The sequence below is a fragment of the Lampetra fluviatilis genome, chromosome 34 (assembly GCF_964198595.1).
Source record: "Lampetra fluviatilis chromosome 34, kcLamFluv1.1, whole genome shotgun sequence".
NCBI lineage: Eukaryota > Metazoa > Chordata > Hyperoartia > Petromyzontiformes > Petromyzontidae > Lampetra > Lampetra fluviatilis.
Genome location: NC_136308.1, coordinates 6692175 through 6717239, shown reverse-complemented (window position 1 = coordinate 6717239; position 25065 = coordinate 6692175). Strand labels below are relative to the sequence as shown.

At 43.8% G+C, this 25065-nt stretch overlaps 1 protein-coding gene across 2 annotated transcripts; it reads left to right on the top strand.

Moving 5' to 3' along the window:
* Positions 1 to 712: 712 nt before the first annotated feature.
* LOC144944330 (adiponectin receptor protein 1-like) lies at positions 713 to 25040 on the top strand. 2 transcript variants are annotated; one of them, XM_078872409.1, is made up of 9 exons: positions 713 to 876; positions 7603 to 7661; positions 8535 to 8654; positions 12398 to 12526; positions 14301 to 14472; positions 15396 to 15582; positions 17067 to 17254; positions 18094 to 18287; positions 19503 to 25040. In XM_078872409.1, exons 3-9 carry the CDS (start codon positions 8535 to 8537, stop codon positions 19629 to 19631), a joined length of 1119 nt encoding a protein of 372 aa, XP_078728535.1. In that variant the 5' UTR covers positions 713 to 876; positions 7603 to 7661; the 3' UTR covers positions 19632 to 25040. The 2 variants fall into 2 exon arrangements, with proteins under 2 accessions (XP_078728535.1, XP_078728536.1); XM_078872410.1 differs by having other exon boundaries at positions 775 to 794.
* The last annotated feature ends 25 nt before the right edge of the window (positions 25041 to 25065 follow it).

Sequence of the window (25065 nt, the reverse complement as noted above, 5' to 3'; positions counted from 1 at the left end):
CCTTATACAAACGTGAGCGATCGGGGCTAACTTGCGTTAAAGACATGTTTAGAAGCTTAAAGCAATTATTGTAGTACAGTACAAATGCAATAGTACAGTACAAGAGGTGGGGGGGGGGGTGAACCGCAAGAAACCTCCACGTGGCCATTACGTAGCCCCCCCCCCGCCTACGTCACAGGCGTCCCAGCCGGCGGAGGTGACGTCACCACGCACGTCAAACACCGGCTCGGCTGACGTCACCGCGGCAACGGCTTCGAACGCCTGTCAGCCAACGCGCGATTGACGTCACCGCGCACGGTGGGGGTGGGGGGTGCGTGGTGACGTCACCGAGCACGATGGTGGGGGGGGGCGTGTTGACGTCACCGCGCACGGTGGGGGGTGGGGGTGCGTGTTGACGTCAACGAGCACGAAGGTGGGATGGGGGGGGCGTATTGACGTCACCGCGCACGGTGGGGGTGGGAGGTGCGTGGTGACGTCACCGAGCACGATGGTGGGGGGGGGGGCGTAATGACGTCACTGCGTCCCTTCGCCCGCTCGCCCTTGTCGAGGCCGAGCGTCGTTTATGCGTGAGGGGGGGGGGGCGAAGAAACCACCCCGCCCCCACCCCCCACACCCCGCCCCCATCCCCCACACCCCGCCCCCTACCCCCCCACACCCCGCCCCCTACCCCCCAGACCCCGCCCCCATTCCCCACACCCCCCACCAACTCCCCCCCACCCCCTCCCCGCCGCGCTCGCGCCGATGGCGGCTCCCGTCGGTCGTTTCGTCTCGCCGAGGTGACGCTGCCCTCCTCCGTAAGATCTCCTCGAAATCTTCGGGCAACAAAAACAAAAAAAACGCCACCCCCGCGGGGGGAAGCGATGTCTCGCCTGCGAGGTAGGCTTGCGAGCTCGGACACACCCGCCGCGCGGAGAGAAGAGAGGGAAAAGAACGGTGGTGTTAGCGGGTTCGGAGGGGCCGAGTTTTTGAGGGCCCCTTCGACAGCGAAGATGTCGCTGCTGTTGTTGTTGTTGCTGCTGCTTCTTCTTCTACTAACCGTGGTCGGGGAATCGAACCCGGCTTTTATGTTGAAGCGCTACTGCGTCTCCCAGCTAGCAATTCGACGGAAGCTCGTCTCTTTTAATTGTACGGCCCCGTTAATGTGGTGCTTGGGTGGAAGGCCTCCCCTGACCACCACCACCACATCCTCAGCGTCGTGTTAGTTGTGTCCATACTTCACCACGCCAGTCAGTAGTGTTCAGTTCGGATTGGTGAAGGGAGACAAAGGCGCTCGGACCGGTTCAGATATCACCTCACCACTGCCGCTAAAGCCCCTTGGCCGGGAATCGAACTCATGCCGAGGCGAACAACTGCGCCACCATTGCCCCAACGTTGAAGGTGTTAGACGGGGCAGCAATCAGCCCCCCTGTGTTAATCCACTGCCTCTGTCGTTTGACCATACTTCACCACGCCGGGCGATGTTGTTGTACACCGTAACATGTACACAAGGCGATCAAAGTCATTGTTGTTACAGGGCTGTGTCAAAATCATCTGTTTGAAGCCACTTGCTCCGTCGGATTTGGGTTTTTTTTGGGTTGTGGAAAGGCTTTGATGAGATTCTAGAATAAAATGTGCTGATCACAACCAAATGAGTTGGATGGATCTAATTGCCCCCCTCTCGTATCATTGTTGTACACCGCAACACACTGGGTTCGTGTTTCAATCGCCAATTGCACGGCCATTATCTTGTACCTCTTGTGACACTCAATGGCCATAACAGCAAGTTGGTGTCAAATCAATTGCCGTGTGCGTGTCGTGTAGGTCATTTGACCATACTTCACAATGTTGGAGCTGTTTTGTTGAATGTGAGATGTTGCCGTATACACGATCCGAATGGGACACACACGTCGCAACCTTTGTTGACATTTTCAAGCTATCTCTGTATCCGCCTTTTCAAAACGTTCGCGTAAGGTAATTCCCGGTTGATCTGATCAAATCTCAGAAGCTAATCGGGGATGAGATTGGATAATAACAGTGTCTAGGATGGGCGGTCACCATGCATGAAACAGGCGTTATAGGTTGCTGCCACGCTCAGTCGTGAGCAGCAGAGGGCAGTGTAATAAAAAATATATATTAATACTGTATACGGTACTACGTGGCCACTTGTATTCTGCCCACTTGCACCAACCCATACTGACCTGTATGGTGAAATAAAAACTATATGACCCGCACGGCGTTGGCTTGCCCGTATCCAGCCAGGAGCGGATTGACGAATGGCCGTAACATGTACACAAGGCGATCAAAGTCATTGTTGTTAGAGGGCTGTGTCAAAATCATCTGTTTGAAGCAACTTGCTCCGCGCGATTTGGGTTTTTTTTGGGTTGTGGAAAGGCTTTGATGAGATTCTAGAATAAAATGTGCTGCTCACAACCAAACGAGTTGGATGGACCCAATTGCCCCCTCTGGTTTGTAACCCTTGTTATTGTTACCTTATAGAGTCATCTACGAGGACTTTATAACTGTGTAGAGTTTCTGCATTTTTTAAAAAATATTGTATGTTCATATGCTCCATTTTGTTATTTGACTGAGGGTCGTTGGGGATTATTTGATGATACTTGACGCTGGTCAATGCCGATTGGTAAAGGTGGGAGCATAGATATTGCAGCATAATACTGTACAGTAGAGCAAAGCATTCTGCTGCAATTTACTCTGCTGACAACATAACCTCCGCAGGAGCCTACACCTGTCAACAATCCAAGCATTATCAAGGTTGAATTCTGCTTAGCTTCTCAGGTTTGTTGAAATCAGGCATTGCAGGTGGTTTTGGCATTTGCCAACAATGTCCTTTACTTGAAGGGTGGAGCAGTGGTGAGCACATGGCATTATTAAACCTGATGACTTGGGTTCTATTGCCAGCCATGACTAACAGGGGCGAGTGATAACTGAACCAATCCTGAGGAGCCCCTTCACCAACCTGCACGAACCAGCGGAGTGAAATATGGTCAAGCAGTGATCATGACTGATGCTGTAGAGAAGCTTTCTTCTAGAAATGGATCAACAAAAGGCTGTACGTTTTTAAAATCCAATATTGAAAGTCTTACTTGAGTCTTCAAGACCATTCAAGAGAGGCATCTTGCTTTCATATGTTTGGCCTATTCATATAAAGTAGTGTTTTGCAGGTGACGGTAAATTTAGATTACCAGGCGAAAACCAACACATAAAGGGATAACACTCAAAGGTCCACACAGATGCGTTCATGACCCCACTTGTTCTTTATGTTTTGATAGTTTTGCAATAACACAGTCACGCAATGTCCTCTTCTTCATCTTGATGTACTTGGGTCCTTGACAGCCACTGCATTGTAGATGTGCTTTGGAAATTGACAAATAATTACGGTAGTCGATGTTATAAAAAATATTCGGCCTAAAAAAAAGCCACAGTTACGTTGTGTCTTCAGTAAACACAAATGATCAAGCAATAAAAAACAGGTATTTTATATTTATGTAGACTCGTTTTATTTGCCTATTACCAGGTCACCCAGAGTGCACTACATCTCATAATATTTTCAAATTTGGCAGTGTTGATGCTGGATAGTGCTTTGATGGGCAACTGGTAATGCATAACAAGCATGATAGGCTATGGGGCTACTTTGTAATGAGCCTAGAGCAGTATTGTTCATTTTTTGCGTCCATGCTATCAACTTCCACCAACCCACATTATCAACTAATCCTCATGACCCGCATGATGTCGGGAAATCCTTATCAAGCAGTGCGTTTACAAAGGGATGTATAGTATAGGTACATATTTATGTATTTAATTATCACCTTCCAGGCAAACAAAATAGCTTCACGAATCCGAAATAGTTTAATGAAATGGCTGGGTGTGTCCACAAATCTGTATAATCAATCCACATTGCTTAAAAATGCTTACCCAAGCCAAATTGCCACTTGTGCTGAGCGGGCTCACCGCTTTTGGCCAAACTGTCGCGAAGTATTACTTTGTAATAAGGACACATTGGTGTGCACAGCGACGTGTACTGGGGACATAAAGGGATACGTGCATTATTAGGGCAGCTGTACAGTAATCACAGGTGATTAGTATCTTCCTACTTAATTATGGTTTACCAACATGGCCTTCCTGGGATGATTCTCAATGCCCCCTGTTTCGTAGTGACGAATGGGCACGTTCTGTTTACGTGACAACCCTTATTAGTTGGCTGTGTCGGGTGGTGGCGGGTTTTAACGATATATATTTACGCAATCTAACCCAAACACCTCTATTATGGATGATATTGGTCGCGAAAGCCTACGTGTTAAACTCCTCGGTTGAGAAGCTCTGATATTTTTCTTTCTGTCATTACGGAAAATCCAGCCCACCTGTATTGGGCTGTCCATTAACCGAGCGAAATGGCTGATCTTTGTTTCTTCCATGGGCATTAGCTGGATTGACAGTTAATAGGGGAGAGCACGTAAAATGTTGAGTTCTGCAGTGCTATTTTTGAGCACGCCACGATTTCATGACCATGGCTAACAATAGTCTCCCACTGGCTCTGCAGTTGGCAGTAGCAGTGCCAAAGAACGTTCACCAGAGAGAGAGCGGAAATTTTCTGCGTGCACTTTTTCCTCATTACGTTGTTTTGAGTCGCCAGGTGTGTAAATGTATCCACACGTGCATGCTAATCCAGAGCACAGTATGGTCCCGCGGCCAAAAGGGATGATTACACTGGAAAATCTCGCTCCCTTGTGTACACAGCTCACAAACCTGCCTGTGCCCCCTGCCAGGACCAATTTTCAAATACTGTATAAAATTGCCTCTTGAATTATACGACTTGTGCATTGTGTGATTATTTCACTCGCTCATATTAGTTGCTGCACTGCATACGCACGTACATATTTACGTGCAGAATTTGTTATTCGCGTAATATACTAATGTAAAATAACGCGTACTACTTTTAGCCACTTAGCACACGAATTAAAGTTAATTAAATACAACTAGTTGTTTCGCTATGCACTTAAGGTTAGAGCGAAACGTTCAATGCGTGTCAGCATTTAAAATGCAGAAAATAACCCTCATCACATGTCCTTTCTAGCGTGCAAGTAACTCGCCGACAAACAACAATTCTCCACAATGTACAATAAGTGGCTATAGTTAGGGATTAAACGCTACTACAGGAATTACCCTGATTCGTAAAAAACAAGTCACAGGATGCGCCTTTGAAAGTAAAAATGCATGAGGATAGCCAGTGGCTTGGACAACAAGCAATTAATTAATCAGGGCCGGTGTTCTGATAGTCTTGTTTGCTTACGTAATGACCAATGCCTTATTGCTTGTGCCCTCCTGTTTCATACACAATTTCCAAATATTCCCCCCCCCCCCAACATTTCATAAAAGCTGACACCCAAAATAAACAAAGCCATTGGAATTAGCTTTGCCTGAAAGGGTAATGTATCAGCAAATATGATATTTGACCTATAAAGTCACGTAGAAGGGAAGTAATAAAATAATAAAAATAAAACATAATAAAACAATTCTCACGACGTTTCGGCCACAACGCAAGCAGCGTTGTGGCCGAAACGTCGTGAGAATTGTTTTATTATGTTTTATTTTTATTATTTTATTACTTCCCTTCTACGTGACTTTACCAAAAGAACCAAGAAGATGAATCCCTGCAGTCACGAAAGCTTTAAATCGAAATTTGACCTATACTTGCCAATTTTGTGCAGACACATTGCAACATTGCAAACAGTTGAAGGAGAGGTGCCTGCTCATGAAACCCTGTTTCTGGAAACGTCAAAACTCGTCTAACAATTGTTCACTGTAAGATATCCCCATCACCCGGCAGTGCATGTCACTTTTACAAGCCAGCAGGGTCACCTTTTTCCATCTGCACATCATCTGAGGGCTGCACTTCAAGAGTATGGCAGTGCATTGTTTTCCTGTTGTTTCAGCGACTGCCAGTGTTCAACATGATCAGCGTTTTGTTCCTTTTCGTATGCTGTCAGTGGGGAGTCCTTAATTTACATACTGACATGCTGCCGACTTATTCCTTGAATAGCTTTCCTTGTGCATACTGGATGTGATTAAGAAAAACAAGAAAATACTGCAATAGTGCAGTTTATGCGCCTTACATGAATAACACAGCCTGGACATTTTCACTTTAAGCGGAGACTTTCTGTCTAGAAGTGAGATAAAATGACCGAACCATTGATATTGTACTTCATTCTAAGAAATATATATTTGAAAACGAGTTTTCTATCGTTTTCCTTGGTAAAAATGTTTGTCCCTAGAACTTGCATGTAATTGTACAGTACCTTATACATGCTCATTTTACACACCCAGAGGAAAACATCACTCAGCAACTGTCCATGCGATACAGTATGTGCCGTTTTTTCACATTTGTGCAATGTCATGCAAGGTAAAACACCCTAAAGAAATATTCGGCAAGGGTCAAAGCCTGGCAGGACCATTAATATTCAAGTCCTTGCATGCTAGCCCATGCACTTCAACATTCACTTTGCCTACATTTGTAATTATCTTACATTTGCCTTTGAAGCGGATAAGCTGTGAAGCTCTATTTCACAGACCGACACAATCATAAATTCAGCATTGACAGCTAAATATATACACCTTCTTGGTCCAGGAGTGGTTTACGGCTTGGTTTTTTTGCTGTATTTTACTATGTGCTGTCAGTGTTATATCATGAGGTCTTCGAATTGAATGTTTTCAGGAAGCGATCAAATAGAACTCCTTCAAAGATCCTTTTAAGGGACCTCATCCACACTAGTGGGTACACTTTCCCATGCCCCCCCCCCCTGCTGCGAAGAAATATTCATCGCATGGCATTCACGCTGAAATTTTAAATAATCACAGCTGCAATTGCAGCCGAATGTATTGAAAAATCAATTCATGCTATCTTTTTGGCGCAATCATTGGTGATCAGGCTGAAACCATCGATTGACTACGCTGACAACCCAGTGTTTATTTTTTAATTACGGGCAAACGAAAACTAGGTTCTCGCTCAGGATCTCGGGTGCTGGATCAGTGCCGACCCTTTAGCCGCCTGGTATGTTTACACTTTAATAACATTTTAATATAATTTTATCTCAGTTTTACTTTCTGCTTGAGGTTAAACTGCAAGAGCACCTTGGTATATAAACAAAGAAGGCAGTTCTAGATAATGAAATCATACGCTATGAGAACATTTACATTAATGCAGGTATGCAAAGTTTGCAGTTTAGGTTCAAAGCTTAGTTTAAAATGGGGGCTACTGTAAGTGCAGCCCATCAGCTAAATCGCGCCCGATTCACACACCCCCATTGGTATGCCACCTTTCAACCTTTGGCATCGTGTTGGCTAAAGTTTAGGGTTTAATATTAAATCCGTCCATGTGACAGAAGCCTTCTTTAAGCGCTGAAGGCCTGAGAAACACAGTGGTTGTGTTCTGTGTGCAGACTGTTGGTTCCCACAATCTGCCTAGCCTCCAAGTCCCTTTGTGTGGCTGAAACCGGAAGTGAAGGTAAGTACGTGGTAATGCTCTGCTCGCCTTTGTGGGAATTTTTTTTACGGTACTATATATTTTTTACCACATTAACCATGCCTTTTCTTTTGGTTCTTTCTCTTCAGTGACATCCTGAAGAGAAGAAGGAAACCACGAGTTGGGAGGGAGAGCAGATACCCTCACGGTACATATGGTTGCATATTCAAATCAAAGCATTTGTGTTTTGGTCATATCTCAATATTGTTTTGATTGTATGTCAAGATAGCAGACATGAAACTTGAATTGTCTCCATATAGGAGATATTAAAAAAAACTAAAATGGTTATACACTTTCCAATTCTTATTGATAACAATCATTACTTGTTCTTCATACAATTATAACGATACTTAAGTATTTTGTAAAGATTTACTCATTCATCATCCTTATCAAATGATAGTAACTATTTAGAAATACCACAGGACCTTTTTTTACGTCTGATTTATTTATGTAATCATTACATGATTATTACAGTTGGCACCAGTTGAGTTATTAAAATCTCAACGTGACTTTAATACACCCTGTAATTTTACATTCGTATAAGTTAATGAATGAAAAATATATTTAATAAGTTTGCCTATATTGAAGTTAGGTATGTAACAGTGCATTGATTCAGTGATTAAAATATATTTTCATGTTCATGATACACAATTTCTACGTGTATCATTTGATAATGATGCCATTTATATGCAAATTGCATGTTCAAGTTACAAAACTCAACAAACGAGAAAAAAACACAACAAAAACAATTAACAAGATTTTTAAAATGAAAAATCAACGAAACGTGACTCCCTCCCCACCCTCCCAAATTGAAGCAAATGTTACCAGATACCTGCTGGGGGAAGGGAATGAGTACATTGCTCTTGTAAATGTGTCATGGCAGAATCTACTTTGAGCCGTGACCTCAACTCAGTGTTATCAACAATATCTCCACCTGCATGTCGTGTGCGACCCTACCCGAGGCTGAAAACTCTCCCCCCCACCCTCCTTCCGTCCATGGCACGCCGCTGGTCCGTGGCAGATGGCGTCGTCTCGCGCTGGGTGCACGAAACGGCACGATGTGGGCACGGACAAGCCAGACGACGTCGGCCTGGCGGAGCTGGGCCCGCTGCTGGTGACCACAGGTCAAGCCACGTGCTCTGTGAGTCTTGCGCGTGCCATCGCTCACGCCGTGCGTGGCTGGAGGGGTCAGGTTCCAAGGTTTATTTGTGCGTTTGCGGTTGTCGCCGGTCAAGGTCGGCTGCCGTCATGCAACCCCGCACCTCTTGCGTAACAGTGCCACAGCTTGTTATTTCTTTTGTCAGTTGTTTTCGCCTCGTGATGACACTTGCCTGCGGCTTTAATTTCAAGCCTACTAGTTCAAAATTGGCCACGAACGTTGTTCATGTATCACTGGTCGCACATAGACTGCACTAATTGAGTACTAGAAGATACTTTTTTTTAAATCTGGCAACACTTAATATTAGACCACCAAAGGTATTTAGGAAGGTCTGCACTGACTTCTGATAGGAAAAGTCTCCCCACTACTGCTGTAGCGGTACATGATCTTTTAATAATAAACATTTTTAATATCTTGACTTAAAGCTTTCGTGACTGCAGGAATTCATCCTCTTTGAGTCTTTCGGTAAAGTCACGGAGATAGAAAAATAAAATAAAAAATAATAAAAAATCACGACGTTTCGATCACAACACAAGCAATCGTATTTTCACCTGAGGACGATTGGTTGTGTTGCGATCGAAACGTCGTGATTTTATATATTTTTTTTATCTACGTGACTTTACCGAAAGACCCAAAGAGTATATATTTTTTCAAGTTTAGAAAGGGTTTAGCAAAAGGGTTAATTTCAGACAGGTTTGAACCTAGTTAACACTTTGATAGGAATAACAGTTGTATGCTTGGGTTGCAAGGTCATCAGTGATAGTACTTAAGAAATGGACACTTGGATTTATCTGGGGAGATATCCTCAAGAGCATTTTTTGGGGAATTCGGTAAAAAAAAGATTTCAATATCAGCAATTGATGTGAATACATACAGACATTGTCACAAAGCAGTCTGTAAATAACCGCATGCGGCTCCGGAGCCGCTGGTTGCCGACGGCCGATATAGGGCTTTATAATTATTGATGTTATGATGACGTTTGCTGTTAAAGGTTAATTGAAAAGCCTTCGCTATGCACTCGTCTGTGTCATAGCTACCGTTCGTTTTTCGCTGCTGCCAACTCAGTTCACCATTCTGCTTCTGACCCATGCTCGTTTACATCTGTTTGGATTTCGTACACTTTGTTAAAAAGTTGGTGTTCCCCGTTGCTGTTGCAATTCATCATCACACACTTTACCGGTGATATTGCAACACATAACAGTACTTTTGTACTTGTCTATTACACTGAAGATGACAGGGACCCTGTTGAGGTTGAAATGTCTGTGAATAAAATATATTCTGGTATATGTAAGCCCCTGCAGTGTTGGATGCAATTGTAGTGTGTTTTTTGGAATAATAATTTCTGTCAGGATTTTTTGTAGTATAATGCCAGTGGGCTTTGTAAATGTTAAGGTTAATGCACCCCCAAAAGGATTTGGTCCAAACGCAGCACGTTCAGAGCAAGTCTAAAAATTGGCATCTTTAATTTTCCTTATCATGTAATTGTTGACAGCCTTCAAAGGTTTTTCAGTCACTATATATTTCACAAGCATTAAAATTGCATTGCCTTTTTAGCCTAATTTCCTTGCATGGTCTGTAAATATGACCTCATGAATTGGCGGCATTTATGCACACGTCTTATGGTGATTTATGATAAAATTGCTGGCAGGCCGTGGCTAACAATAAAACATTTTCTCGAGCACATTCACATATCGACTGGTGGTTACGGTAAACACTGGTCCTGAATTCAGGACTTGGCACTAAAGTGGCCATTGTGTTATCACCTAGCCATTAACCCAATTTCACCTCTTGGAGTTAGAATTATTTCCACCAGTGCATAATTACACCTTAGTTACTTGATCTATAGTTGGTTTTAGACAAGGAGCTATTTGGCTGAAAAACCTACAATTTTGCCTAGACTGCACTTTTGGCCATACGAGAGGTTGGATAAGCTAATTAATGCAATTCTGGACATGAGGGACATTCTTGTCTTTAATCTAGATTTGAAGTTTTCGTGACTGCAGGGATCCATACTCATTGCTTATTTTGGTAAAGTCACATAGGTATGAAATAATATAATAAACTTAAATAAATTAAATCACTTGTCTTTTCCAAAATCTGCCGGCCATAGGGCTTTTCTTCTGGAGCCACCGTGGTTTCTAGCCAACTTGATAATGTTGATGGTTGTGCCAGGATTTGACGACTTGTATGTCATGGTAAATTTCGAATGTCCTTGCGGATTCACATGAGCCGTGTTGTTGCTCAAAGTTAAGCTGAGATGCCTAGAAAATCGTTCGGTGAACATTTATTATTTGTCAAATAGTTTAGTGTGATACACATCCGAGCAAAGCTTGTACCATTTTGCCTTGTAAAAGGGATGATCAGGGACGACCATTTGCTGTAAGGCTGCCTACTGCCTTCGACCCCAACTTGGAGGCTTCTGATTCACTATACAGTGAAACAGCCAATTCTAAATGTGTCAGCTGAGTGTGCTGAATTTGGTTAACAATTGCCAAAAGATTCAATTTAATCCCCTCCACTAGTGGTGTTGTCTTAATTATCGAGAAATCTTTGTCTGAACATGTTCACTTTATCATATACTGACAGCAGGTGGAATTGATCATTCAAGCCAGAAATATTTTGCACGTCAGGTAGCTCGTCGTGCCAATACCACCATATCAAAGCACTGAACCGCTTCCACTGAGATTCTGGGTGGGAATATGTGCAACCAAATATGATTAAACAAGGTTCACAAGTGGAATCTGTTCTTGAAAATATGCGGGAAAGTGGAATTCGCTAATTCACTACTGTTCGGCACAAGTACCCCTCTTCCATGATGTAATGTTGCCAAATTGCAAATAGTCAAATAAAAAGGTGCAAAAAGTTAAGCCGAATAATCACATTTGCAAAAGAAAAATCTGGGAATGAAGAGTTTTTACTGTATTTAACTTCGTTTTATCCAAGTTTGGTTTATCCCAGCACTCAGAATTAAAAACATTGCTTTGATTTGACATGCAACAAATGCTCTTCCTTTCATATAAAACGTGTACCCCTAGCATACCTCGAGTGTAGGATGAGGGCCAATTTCTGATACAAGGTAGTGCACTGATAGCTTTGAGCTTCCAATGGAAACGTCTAACAGCACACGTGGAATGTCAGTCATTTGTCTTGTGGGTAGATGATAAGATATTTGTCTACAGTTTCTGGGTGTCGTGTCCCAGCATAGCACATATCTGTGTAGGTTAGTGCCAGTTTCCCTCTGTTTCTCTTTTCACGTGACAGCCTCCACATTAGAAATTTTATGACTTTTCATCATGCCTTCTACAGTACTGCACAGTGAACCTGAGCCTCTGGTTCTCCAGTCTCTTCGTCAGTCGTCAGTCTTCATGTGGTTATTCTAGATGTTTGGTGCAACCCGGAGTGAGCCTGTTTTAAGCTGTGTTCCTGGGCAGCTGTAAATTGCCTTTGCTTCCAACTTAGAGGATTGCAATAGCAACCCCATCGTCAGCCATGATCAATCCACTGCTGGGTTCAGGCCATCTAAGGCCGCCACCATCCCCCGTGGTCCCTCAGCACAACAATCCATCTTGCACCCTGCGGGTGGACATGCTCTTGGGCATGTTCCCCACCTTGGCCACCACACCGTCATTAGTCTCAACCATCAGCCTTCGTCCTTGCTAGCGATGTGTCCTACTGATGCCTTCTTACTTTACCTAACCGTCAATATGTTGTGCTGTCCTGTGCAGGTGCGGGAAGTGGACCAGGTCCATGCGGACAGAGAGAGGGATGAGGATGGCCCTGAGCCCCTGAGGGTCATTACGCTGCCACTTCAAGCCCACCACGCCATGGAGAAGATGGAGGAGTTTGTTTGCAAGGTTGACCATTGTAGCCGCATCATATTCATCACGCCCGAGGGCGTCCTACTGACCCTGTAGCCCAGGGACAGGTCTCGCCATTTCTGACTAAGTTTTCTTTGAGCTTGCACCTCAGTTTTAATGTTGACTGTTGCCGCGGTGGCGAGATGTTAACTGCCTTTCCTGGTATACAGGAGGTCGTTGATTCGATCCCGACCCTGATGCCTGTATGTTTGGAATTAGCATTTTCTTCCCGTGGTCGCGTGGATTATTCTCTGCGTCCTCCGGTTTTTCCCTCCACATTTATAAACATGCATTTCGAGTACTTGGCTGCTATAAATTTTCACATGATAAGCCACTTCTTTGAGTTATAATTTGTACCAGGTTGCTTCTGAAAAAGAGCTACATAGTTCAGTGGGCATTACCTGGAATCAAAATGACCAAATTGAACAAAAATGTACTGTCTGAAATTTGTGGTGTAAGAAAGTGGGTTTTTTTACATTGGAAACAGTCAATTTACCATGCTGCACATTCATCTTTTATTTAATGCAAGTGTTATTCCTCATAGCTCCAGAGCTTGTAATGCTTAATATTATGTTCACAGTCATAATATTTATTGAAAAAATCAATACCACATACATAGTTATTATTTGATTTCCTTTTAAGTTTCGTGTTCATCAAACATAAAACTGTACGCCTAAAAAATTTAAACCGCTGCCCTTTTTTTTCAAAACTGATTGGTTTTGAATAAAATGTCAAATCTCGTGGAAAAAAGTGCAGTTTTACAGAATATACCGGTATCAGGTTTATGGCTCAGGCAGACCAGGCTGCATTGTAGAGTGTTCTGGGTTCACAGTCACATTCTTGGTTGGCTGTGTGCGGCGGTGAATTGTGACTGTCAAGGGACACCCAAGTTCAGCTCACACGGTCTGCGCAGCATCGTCCAACATAACAATGCTGCTCGTACAGTTAGTGGGTCTGTGTTTACAGGGTGCTTTTGTCGACTGTGTTATTGACTGTTGGGAAGATTCATACTTGTACGCTCACTGCAAATGTAAGGATGCGTTCCATCCATAATTATACAAAATTCTCACAATTTCAGGGCCACATTTCGGTTCATGAATCTATTCCCTTTTGGTAAATATATAATTTATAGTGGTATAAATTTGTGTATGTGTACAGCTCTTTGACAATCCACTGCTAAATTATGGCACTCACGCTGCCGTGTGTGTTATGTAAGTTTTTTTTTACCCTACTTCAGACTCAACAATGTGGGTTGGTCAAGGCGGGGAACACAGATGTGAAGCATAGAAAAATAATAGTGTATTTTTCTGCAGTGTCCTCTTGTGCATTAAGTTTCCCAACAGATACGAATGAGAAATATCACACGTAGTTTGAAGCATGTATGTTGAGCGTAACACTTTTTGCTTCTGTTAAATGTTTAATGAATCCCCACTGCTAATCCGTTCAACACTATGTTATTACTTGCTTATATAACTAAGCAAATCCATGCCTGGGTTAGATAAGTGCCCCGGTTAAGCCATAGAATTTTACTGGGAACCCACGTATCTGAACCCACCGCAAAGTGAGAAACACATTCTGTGCCAATAGCCTGAGGCGTGCATGCTAGCCAGAAATCCTCTTGTGTCTTGATTTCGGTCGCCAAACCTGCTCTGTTGCCTCGCGCGCTCGTTGCGTGATGTGAAATAACACAGCTGCCTGCGATCGGCGTGCGCACGGAAGTTCAGTGGCAGTCGGATGCGTGAACTCGCGCCGGTGTTTTTATCACGCGCAGGTGTGGCAGGGCCGCTGGCGAGTGATCCCGCACGATGTGCTGCCCAGCTGGCTGCAGGACAATGAGTTCCTGCTGCAGGGGCACCGTCCCCCCATGCCGTCGTTCCGCGCCTGCTTCCGCAGCATCTTTCGTCTCCACACGGAGACCGGCAACATATGGACGCATCTAATAGGTTCGCCGTGTTTGCACATTGTTAAATCTGTTCCTTCCGTTTTGTGATGACAGTTGCGGAAGAGCTAATTATGTTCAGGTGTTCGTTTGGTACGCATCCGTCATCCGTGCCATTGGCCATGATCTATCCCCTGCTCGATGCAGGCATCCCTAGGCCATGGCCATCTCTCACGGTCATGCAATGTAACAATCCGTCTAGCGCCTGCACGCGAACAGATTTCATAGATCCATCGCCATGGTGGACATCCGCTCAGGCACGTGTCCTCCTTTGACTTTCACACTGTTATCAACGTCTTACTATCTTTCCCCCAATTGGATGCACGTTGAACTCTAGATATTTCTTGCGCTACTCTGGGAGCAGTAGTGGTTTTTATTTGTGAAGTGTATATGCAAAGTGTTTTCCATGAAAATAACTTGAAGCACTTGAATATACTCTTGCTAGTTTTCTGCAGCCTGTGTGCATAGTTTGTGAAATAACATTGATCCTTATTGCATTGTTTCACATTGTGTCTGTAATGAAACATCACGGTTGGCATAGAATTGCTTTGTTTTTAGATTTGAGAGTTCAATCAATCTAAGGCAATATTAGTGAGCATTCATTCCACTGCAGCCTTGAAACAACTTTTATTCTACCTAGCATTCACTCAACCTCAATTACAGTTTTGCTCTGCTGTTCGTCACTATTTTTACAATTGCAAATGTTTTTAATTGTTTGAAACTATTACTTGATACTCATAACCGTCCTATTTTCAAATGGTGTTTTCTGCCTTGTTCTTTACATATGACCAAATGTTGTTTTGCCTTACTAATTTAAAGAGGAATATACTTCTAGACTCAATGGGCGATTACCTGGTTAAAAAACAAAGCATATTCATTTATGTCTCATCTAATTTTATCTTGCGTTTCTGCTTTTTTGTGGCACAGGCTTTTTCCTATTTGTCGTCCTGGCCGTCATATATCTGTTCCGGCCAAACATGAACTTCGTAGCTCCTCTGCAGGAAAAGGTTGTGTTTGGCGTTTTCTTCATGGGCGCTATCCTCTGCCTGTGCTTCTCCTGGCTCTTCCACACCGTCTACTGTCATTCCGAGAAGGTCTCCCGCACCTTCTCCAAGTAAGTTCACGAGCCACGCTCGACCGGCAGGGCGCCGTCGGGTTCATTAAGTTATGTCGTTTGCTTTTGGAAATCACGCAGTCGGCTTGGGTGGCACAGGATGTTTCTTGTTCATTTCCTGTGTCAATATCAACACTGCATACAAAGTAAGTTTACAACACGATCATATATTCCAGGATGTGCATTGGTCAAACAGGAATTTTTTAAAGTTTAGAAATCAGTGAGCTATCGTATTAAGCTGATATTACTTAATTGTTTTCTTTTTCAATCCCCATCGAGTAGCACTTGGGTAAAGTCTTGCTCCCAAAAGATGCTCTATAAGTAACGATGGTGTCGAAATTGATAAAACTACTCTTATATTACATTTTGGATTTACAGAACGTGCTTTTAGAGTGTTATAGTGGCTGGTGCACTGGGCAGTAAATCCAGTGACCTGAGTTGGGCCACAAGCTGACGTTAGTTACGGGATATCTCTTAGCCGGTCCTGGCTGCCACCTTTCAACCATCCTCACCGAACTGGCATGGTGATTTGCCTTCAAACGTTTCCCATGACTCAAATGCGTGGGAAGGCCTTCATCCAGCAGTGATTTGCATCCAGTGATGAAAGGGAGATGATTGTATGTTAAAGCTGAGATTCATATCATTCATTGAGTCATAGGCAATATTTGATAAGCTGCTGTTTAAAAATATCCAGCGCCTAATGCCATCTCATGGTTCCCTTTTGCCACTACACAATTGTTTTAAAAATGTCCCAGTCACAGGAAATTGTTCTGGATTATCGCATACCTTATTTACCACTCTAATTCCTTGGGCCTTTCTGTGTTATGATTAAGGGCCATTCCCCAAAACGTCATATATGTTTTTTTAAGCCGATGCTATTGACGAATGTGTTGCATTTTTTTAATTTACTGACATGTGTTGTGTGTTTTGCCTACACTGCTTTCTCTTCATACAAATCATTTTAAACATCCACCATATATCTAAAGGTCCTCCTAATTCCACAAATTTGGAGCTGCAACCTCAGAAGTTGCCTCCCTGTTGTAAAAAATACCAGCTATTTAAACGAGATTTAGCAATATCTCTGTCCACGCTGCTGCTGCCCCATGTTACTGGAATGGTAGTGGAATGCTCATCTGCTGTTACTTTTCACCTTCTCATGATGGTTATTTTGTTCGCTCAATCCATTTCGCTTTGCCTCGCGCTCACCTCTTTAACCAGAATATGGCAGTTTATTTTAGAATATGCCAGTTTATTTTGTTCATATTGTTCGTCTTTGTTCATTGAGCACAATTTTTGCCTGCACCTCTGACGCAATCTGTTCCATTGCTGCCTGCTTTGCTGTACGATCTCACTTTGATGATGATGTTATTGTTGTTCCTAATTTGTGCTGACGCATGACAGTGTATCTTTTGCGAACTGGCAGGGCAACTGGCCAAACGTGACTTTCTGCATAACAAATAAACGTTGATTGATTGCTATCGCAGATTGGACTACTCGGGCATCGCTCTGCTCATAATGGGCAGCTTCGTGCCATGGCTCTACTACTCCTTCTACTGCAACCCGCAGCCACGACTCATCTACCTGGTGACCATCTGCGTGCTCGGCATAGCGGCCATCGTTGTATCTCAGTGGGAGCGCTTCTCTACGCCGCAGTATCGCGTGCTCCGTGCAGGTATGTGCAATTGTGGATTGTGTCTTAGCTATTCGATCCCAATCCCCCTCCTTTCACACATTGCCTAAAAATATATGGTTTATATCAAACAGATGCTCGTGACCCCCAGTTTTGGCATCGCAAGTACATCTAGTTTTTGAAAAATCGTAATTTTTTAAGATTCCAGTTTCAACATAGAAGGGAAGATTGCCGTGAGACACCGCCACATACTGGAACATAACCCCTGCGTTTGATGAGGTATTATTGTCCTGTGCTGTTGTCTACCTTACTCAATCTACACTTGGGAGTATAGTGAAGCATGGTCAAATAGCCCACATCCATGACTCAACGCATAGGGAGTCCGTCACACAGTAGTGGATTGACAGAGGTTGTACATGTACCAAGCATCTTCAAATAATTTTCAAGATTGTGCACAAAGCATCCGTATTAATCATAGTTGACACAAGCAAAACAAATTAAGTAAAAGTACAATTGAAATAAGAAAACATAAAATTAAAAAAACCCTAACTTGTCAGCGGTGCAAACACCATCCTTGGCCTACCAACCTGATTGTTTTGTTTCATCCATGCTTTCTTCAACCACCACACTGCAGCCTAAAGCACTTTTCTTTCTGCTTGTTTCCTCATACTGCTCGACTTGGGAGTTCCCTCCCACGTTTCTATCCCTAAGTTCTTTCCAACCTCTCTCAATTCAAGAAACGTATTGACTCTTTCCTAGTACACATTACATTGTGCTGTAGGTTGCTGGCTGCTCGGATTTTGGGCCTTTGGGTCTGTGCTCGGCAACCGTGATGAAACAAAAACAACTACACCCTATCACGCCGCTTGTATTCCATGCAGCCGTATTCCTGAGCTTGGGCTTCAGTGGGATCGTGCCAACCGTGCACTTCATGGTGGTGGAGGGCTTCATGAGGGCGACGACGGCCGGGCAGACAGGCTGGCTCTTCCTCATGGGGCTCCTGTACAGCATGGGCGCCGCGCTGTATGCTGCACGCATCCCCGAGAGGTTCTTCCCGGGCATGTGCGACATCTGGGTAATTATTCAAATCGCACTAAATGAGCCACAGGTTGCAGTCGCACCTGCCGCCTAGGTGTGGTTTTCAGCCGCTTGTGATGTGGTCGGTGGATGGCGTGTTCTGCTGCAGCTGGTGCTGCAGCTGCTGTTGCTGCAGCTCTTGAATGACGTTGTAGACTTTGTGTGTTGAAGCACATAATTGTGGCTCTGTGACCCACTTTAAAGCCTGACTTGTTGTAGCTTTGATAGGGTTGCTTTGAACTGTTTAATACACACTTGCGCGTGTGTTACGCAGAGTGGTTTTTTTTCGTATGACCGTTGCCTCAATCCAACCGGCGATTAAGTGGTCGCAATGCAGTTGGTCACAACGGAATGTTTGTGTGTGGTATAAATGAAATGTTCAAATTCACCTTGCATTATTTAAAGTCTTTTCATTCTGTGTATAACTCAAGAACTAAAAGTGGAGGATGAGAAATACACAACAAATTTGCCAAAAAAACTTTTATAATAAAATGTATTTATTGAGACATTGCAAACCTTTAACACGTAGGCGTTCGCGACCAATATCATCCATAATAGAGGTTTTTTGGGTTGGATCGCGTAAGAATATAAATGTGTCGTTAAAACCCGCCACCACCCAACACAACCAACTAATAAGGGTTGTAACGTAAACATGGCATGTTCTGTTTATGTGACAACCCTTACTAGTTGGCTGTTTCTGGTGGTGGCGGTGGGTTTTAAGGACATATTATTTACGCAATTTAACCTAAAAAAAACTCTTATGGATTGCAAACCTTATCGAACAGGCTAACATGTTAAATGGAGCAATTGATTAGTTGTGAATGCACCTATTGGCAGATGGCTCATTCATAGGATCAAGAAAACGAGTGAACATGATCCAATATATATAAAGTATAATGTAAAGCGGCCAAATTAATTAAATGGTTGCCCAAAACTTGGTGGGAAAAAAGAGTGCTAAATGCATACATATTTTTTGGCCAAGATCATGATGTTACATACCATGTATGCGCCCTAGCCATCATTGTGTGACATCGTCTCGTTATGCCGCTCAGAAGATAGTGCTGTTATCAAGGAAAAACCTCTTGAGAACAAATGCACGTTGCACAGTTACATAATCCATGCATGTGCACGATTGTTCTCGCGAATTTTAAAAGGGAATTCTTCTACATGGCATCACCTGATGTAGCCCCCTTCACCCCACGTCTCTCTGCAGTTCCACTCGCACCAGATCTTCCACGTACTGGTGGTGGCTGCGGCGTGCGTTCACTTCCACGGAGTGTCGAAGCTGCAGGAGTTCCGTTACAGTGTGGGAGGAGGCTGCACGTCCGACACTCTCCTGTGAGTCACGCCTGGAGGCGTGCCACTCCGACCCAGCTCGGTGTAAATTCCCCGCGAGAGGCAAGCGGCTGGCGCACACGCGCGCTCCGTTCTGTGTGATGACTCTGAGCAGAGCTGTAGGGGTTTGCCTGTTCCCGCTAGGACCTCAATTGGCGAGCGTTGAAGCAATGCATCCAGGGAATATTTGGGCATCGTATTCGATCGGAAAGTTATTTTTGGCAATACTTGATGACAAAAGCCACACAAAAGATATGAAAACTGCACAAATGTTTAATGTCACTTTATATAAGGTTACATGGGGAGTATGCAGACATGAATACAAATAAAATGATGCCCAAATGTGTCCCCTGGTTTATTTTACATTCGCGAGGGGGCTTGCTTTAAGGTTTATTTTTCAAGTGATGGGCCCAGCTTTTGACACACCTTGCCTCTATTTGTTGATGGCAATGTTGCAGGAAAGTCCCTGTTCACTTACTACTGTTTGGGAGCACAGGTTTACACAGAAGGCCTCTGGCACCCAGACATAGTCCTGCTCTCCATCTCCACCAGACTCCAGTTAACAATAACCCAGTTTACATATTAGAATTTAGTGTGCATACAATTTGGCTTGCAAATCTGACCCTTGTAATGCTGGCTTTTTGTCGAGCCGCCTCAGTGGAGACTTGCTCTATGGTAAAGCTGCTGAGCATGCTGTGGGCTGACATACTCGTCCAGCCACTTGCCTTCGCGTCGAGTTTTATCGTCAATTATTACTGTCCCCCTATGCACCCATTTGCTGTTAATATGTGCAATCACGTTTACCCAAATGTTAAAGGTCTATTCAGTGATACGATCCGAAAACAGGGATATCGTGTATCGACTAAATACAAAAATAATATTTTATATATAAAAGTTAAATGTTCAAAAAATGTTTAATTATGAAGTAACTCAAATTATGTAAGCGTGATAACTTTTTTTTAAACAAAAACTGAAATGATAAAAAAGTAAGATCTACAGTTCAACATTTTATTAGCAAGCAATAACAGTACTTACACAATTTTTACCATTAGTCATGGATGTTTTTTCTGTTAAAATTTCGGCTTAGAAGCATTGAAGAGTGCATTTCTCTTTTGAAATGGGATGTATTTTTGATGCCGTATCACTGATAGCACCAATAATGTTTGTGGGAAGCTTGAATATACGCGGTGTCTGATGTGCCCTCACACTGGTTTCAAACTTGACAAAGGCCATGCCCGAAGACCTGGCCATGTGATTAGAGTGATGCCGACACAAACCGGCTTTTATTGCTGCTTGCGATCATGGTGCTCAAGAAATGTCCTCGTCAACGTTATGAGTAACACTTGCCACCGGAGACACATCGCACGCGCCACCATGTCCTTTTTTTATGGTCGGATTATTTAACCCTGCCACAGTGCACCTGCATTGAACATAACGGAACCGTTCTCCGACTGCTTTTACATTGAATACATGTCTCATTTGCGAGATAATCTTAGGCGCAGCATTTCTGTCCACAATACAACTGCTCAAACACGTCTTACTTGGAACAAAAACTAAAAGTTGTGCGTGCGAGCATTTATATATGTAAACGTTGCATTTGCTTTGCTAGCTTATGCAACCGGGATGTCCCTTGTGATACCAACAAATGTCCTTGAGTAAACATACTTAAAAAATAAACAAACACTGAGATTAGCATTTGTCAAAGGGCAGCTGATGACCTTTCCCCATCGCGCACAGTCTTGTGCCACTTAATTGGTGCCCCGCTCACATACTAGTCAGAGGAGAGTGCTCCCCCTTGACAGCGGAGTTTTGTGGCCTCATGCTGTGCCACTCTGGTCACATGGTTGCATGTGGGAAAATCTGATGGCTCTGCGTCCCCAGCACGACGGGCTTATTGAAGGGTGCCTACGTTCGGTGAGTAGTCGTGAACAAATCGTGAGCGAGGGTTTACACAGCTTGGCCCATTCACCGGCTCTGCCATCCTCACAACTGCCCGCCTGTAGTAATACGCTTTTTGGACAAATCTAGACGTGCAAAGTTCAAGTGCGAGTTTCTTGCATGATCTTTTTCTCAGGGTTAAAAAAGGTAGACATCTATTTGTTTTTGATAGGCTTATTCACATCCATCAAGTTCTCTGCTTTGCTCTGTGCAGCTGCTTGCAGTGCCATTCTGCTTGCCAAGAACGGACACATGTTTTTATCAACTCGCAATCACGAACACAACAGAGGGTGAACAAACTCGCACGCGGGGAAACGTGTGAACGGAAGCCGCACCCTCTGGGTTAGTCTCCCCCTTAACGGGGGCCGATTGGGGTCCATCGGGTTATTTTCCCTACAAACGGCAGTAGGGTCAGAGATCGGGAGAGGGAGACGCAATAACTGATTTTAAAGTGTGCTGCATGCATGACACAAGTCTTTTTCACTCAGTCGCTCAGCACCTCTTCCTCTGCATGCCGGCATCAGCTTAGCCATGCAAACGTCTGTCACTTCCTTTTCCCCCCTCTTGCTCCAGTGCTTTGACGTGGAAAGGAAAATTGGGGCCGACTCATCTCTCCTATCTATACCTTAGGCCTAAAATGAAAGCGTATCTCATCAAAAGCTCTTGTCACGTCGCACATAACTCCGAACACTATCTTAGCACCGCCCTTTGAATGCTTTCTGTCATTTTCCAACTTCAAGAGCCAATAGGAAGCAGCCATCACGGCGCCATGGTTTGCTTGCAAAGCCCGTCCACGGCACAGGGCGCACACCCATGTGGCGCTCGTAAACAGGTTTTCCAAGCTTCCGCGTGCGTCACCACGCCGTCGTATGATAGCACTTAACTCCACGCCGCACCTTTACCCCTGCTGTCGCAGCTGAAGTGCAAAGCTAATGGATTATTCGTTAAGTCTCCCTTTAATTGCAGCCAGACAAAATCAGTCATTGCAAACAAACATGACTGACACACATCCCGACTGCATGTAAATCTTACTTTTCTTCCCCAGTGGTATTGTACGGGTTTAACTGTCACACATTGCTCAAAGTTACCATACAGATTGTGTACTGGGGTAAACGTTTCAAGTGATTTATCAAGAAATATACATAGTGTGTACTGGATTGTTTTTACATTACATTTTAGTGCTATCAACAGGGTACAACCATGCTTGCCCTGAGATATTACCTCTGCTGCATTGTTTGAACCCCCCAATGAAGAGCCTATTAATAGGAAGCTGAAATGGTCAGCACGCATTTTCATCTTCCAAGTTCTCCAATATACGTGTTTTGTAGATTAAATCTTTAAAGATTACCTATTCGCTGCCCACTTCCAAACAGATTTCAATGTCTGAGTTGCAGCATGGCATTTATTTAACGTTGGGGCATGGGCTCTTGTTGTAATTTCACAGCTGCTGTTGCTTCTGATTGAAGCACTGTGTTGGTGGTAAGGCACCCTGGGGGTACTGTTTCATATGGCTTTGCCTAGCAGTGTGGCATTTTTCCATGGGATAATGAAATCTGCCTCAGGGACGTTCATGGATGCCGTGGTTGGTATTGGCAAAGGTGTCTGGCAGCCATGCTGCTGTTCTCGCCTGGTACGATGCATAGGTAATGGCAGCAAGTCCTTGCCCTCCCCATCGGCACAACGCGTTCAGGACGGTCAGAATGGGATTTGGCAGCCTCAATTAAAACTCGTGCTTGAAAATAGCAGCCTCCTGCCAATCGTCATGCCCAATTATCTTGAGCAATGCATCACACAGCAGGCAGTTGTCAAGAGAACGCTTCCAAGCAAGTCCCTATTTATACTGCCTTTCTCATCCAGCAGCATGTTTGCTTTGCTTACGCCCTGGCATGCACAACAAAAACGCCAGTGTCTGCTGGCTGCCCCCAATCATCAGTTCCCATTGCTGCCGGCGACTGGAGCATTGAAGCTTGCGCACGCAACTGCATGCGTGCACCCGACTCCCGTCCTGTGCCGCACTGCCGCCGGGGTCACGTGAGAAAGCAGCCTGCTGGGCAGCGATTCTTCCTCCTAACACAAGGCCAACGCAGTGGCCGAATGCAGGACAGGTGGAGGGGGGGGTTCGTTTAAAAAAAAAAGTGGCCGCGCCGCGAGCCACTCCCTTGGCGGGCGTCCGTTGGAGAGCCGCCGGGACGTCTGAGATGAGACACGTGGGATGATGAAGGTGCACTCAGTGATGCAGATCAGGGAGCAAGCTTTGTTTTGAGTCTCCGATGCGCTACGTTTGTCTGAAAGTCTCCATTGTCGCGAAACCGTTTAGAGCAACGTTTATTCTTGTGGTGCTGAATGAAACTTCTTGCGTGCTTTTGGCAAGTACCATTAGGGTCTGCCGATTTAACGTTCATCGTCTCGCAAACAACAAACATCGCAATTGTAATGAATGAACATTGAACACTACTATCGCGAAATCCAAAGTTAATTTGAACCTATACTTTGTGGTGCAGCCTTTGAGCAGTGGGACCTGTTGTAGGTGTTGTCAAAACTATGGAGATCTTTTAATTTTTTTCCCAGCATAATTGTGTCGTTATATTGCAAAAAAAGCTTTGTAAATAAATATATTTTTAGACTGCATTTGAAGAAAGTTGGTATCACAGAGTGCACCTCTTAAGCAGAAGAGTGATGGTCATTTGTCTGCACGTTGTGGAAATGTTGACACTGTACTGAAAGCCACCATGACGTTAACGCACAAGCCGTGCCTTTCAGGACTCTAACCAATTCATCCAACCCATCTGGTGCTGTCGATCAGCTAATTGGTTCCCAGACGGCAGGGCGAAAGCTTAACGCTAAGGTGAAGAAGAATAAAGAGCTCTAGCCACTCAACTTCATCTAAATATCATTCAGGCCAGAGCACCACACTGCCTTAATGTTATGGCTGGAACAGTATGGGAAGTGATTCCCAGTGCTTCTCTAATAATTTTTGTTTTTCCCAAGAAAAGAGCATTTCCAGCCCCTCCAAAGCTTTTAAAACAAAATTGGGTTTCTGATGTTACAGCAAATGTTACAGCAAAGAAAATTTGCACTAATATGCGTATATCCTTGCCGAAGCTTACTTCTGTTTGTCATGTGTAAATGTGATGAAGAGTCTTGGCTATTTATGTTTTAACTTCGTGTCTCGTTTGGTTTTTCCCCTTTAGTTTAATTCTGAATTAACCATCTTCGACACTGTATAATTTGCATGCTAATCTTAACTGTTATTTTGTCATTGAATTTACTATAGTTTCTATTTTTTGCCAATGACATGCTTGCCGTATTTAAAACAATGAAATATATAGTGTGTTGACATTTATATCTTGTTTCATGTGTTTTAAGCACCTGTAAATTAGCCTGTTGGCCTGTCTACTTCATGACCTTTTTCCATGTTGTACATTGAATATTTTCAATAAAGAATAGTACTGTAATAAAGGATGGAGAAAACAAACCATTTAAACTTTTGGTGAAACTTTATG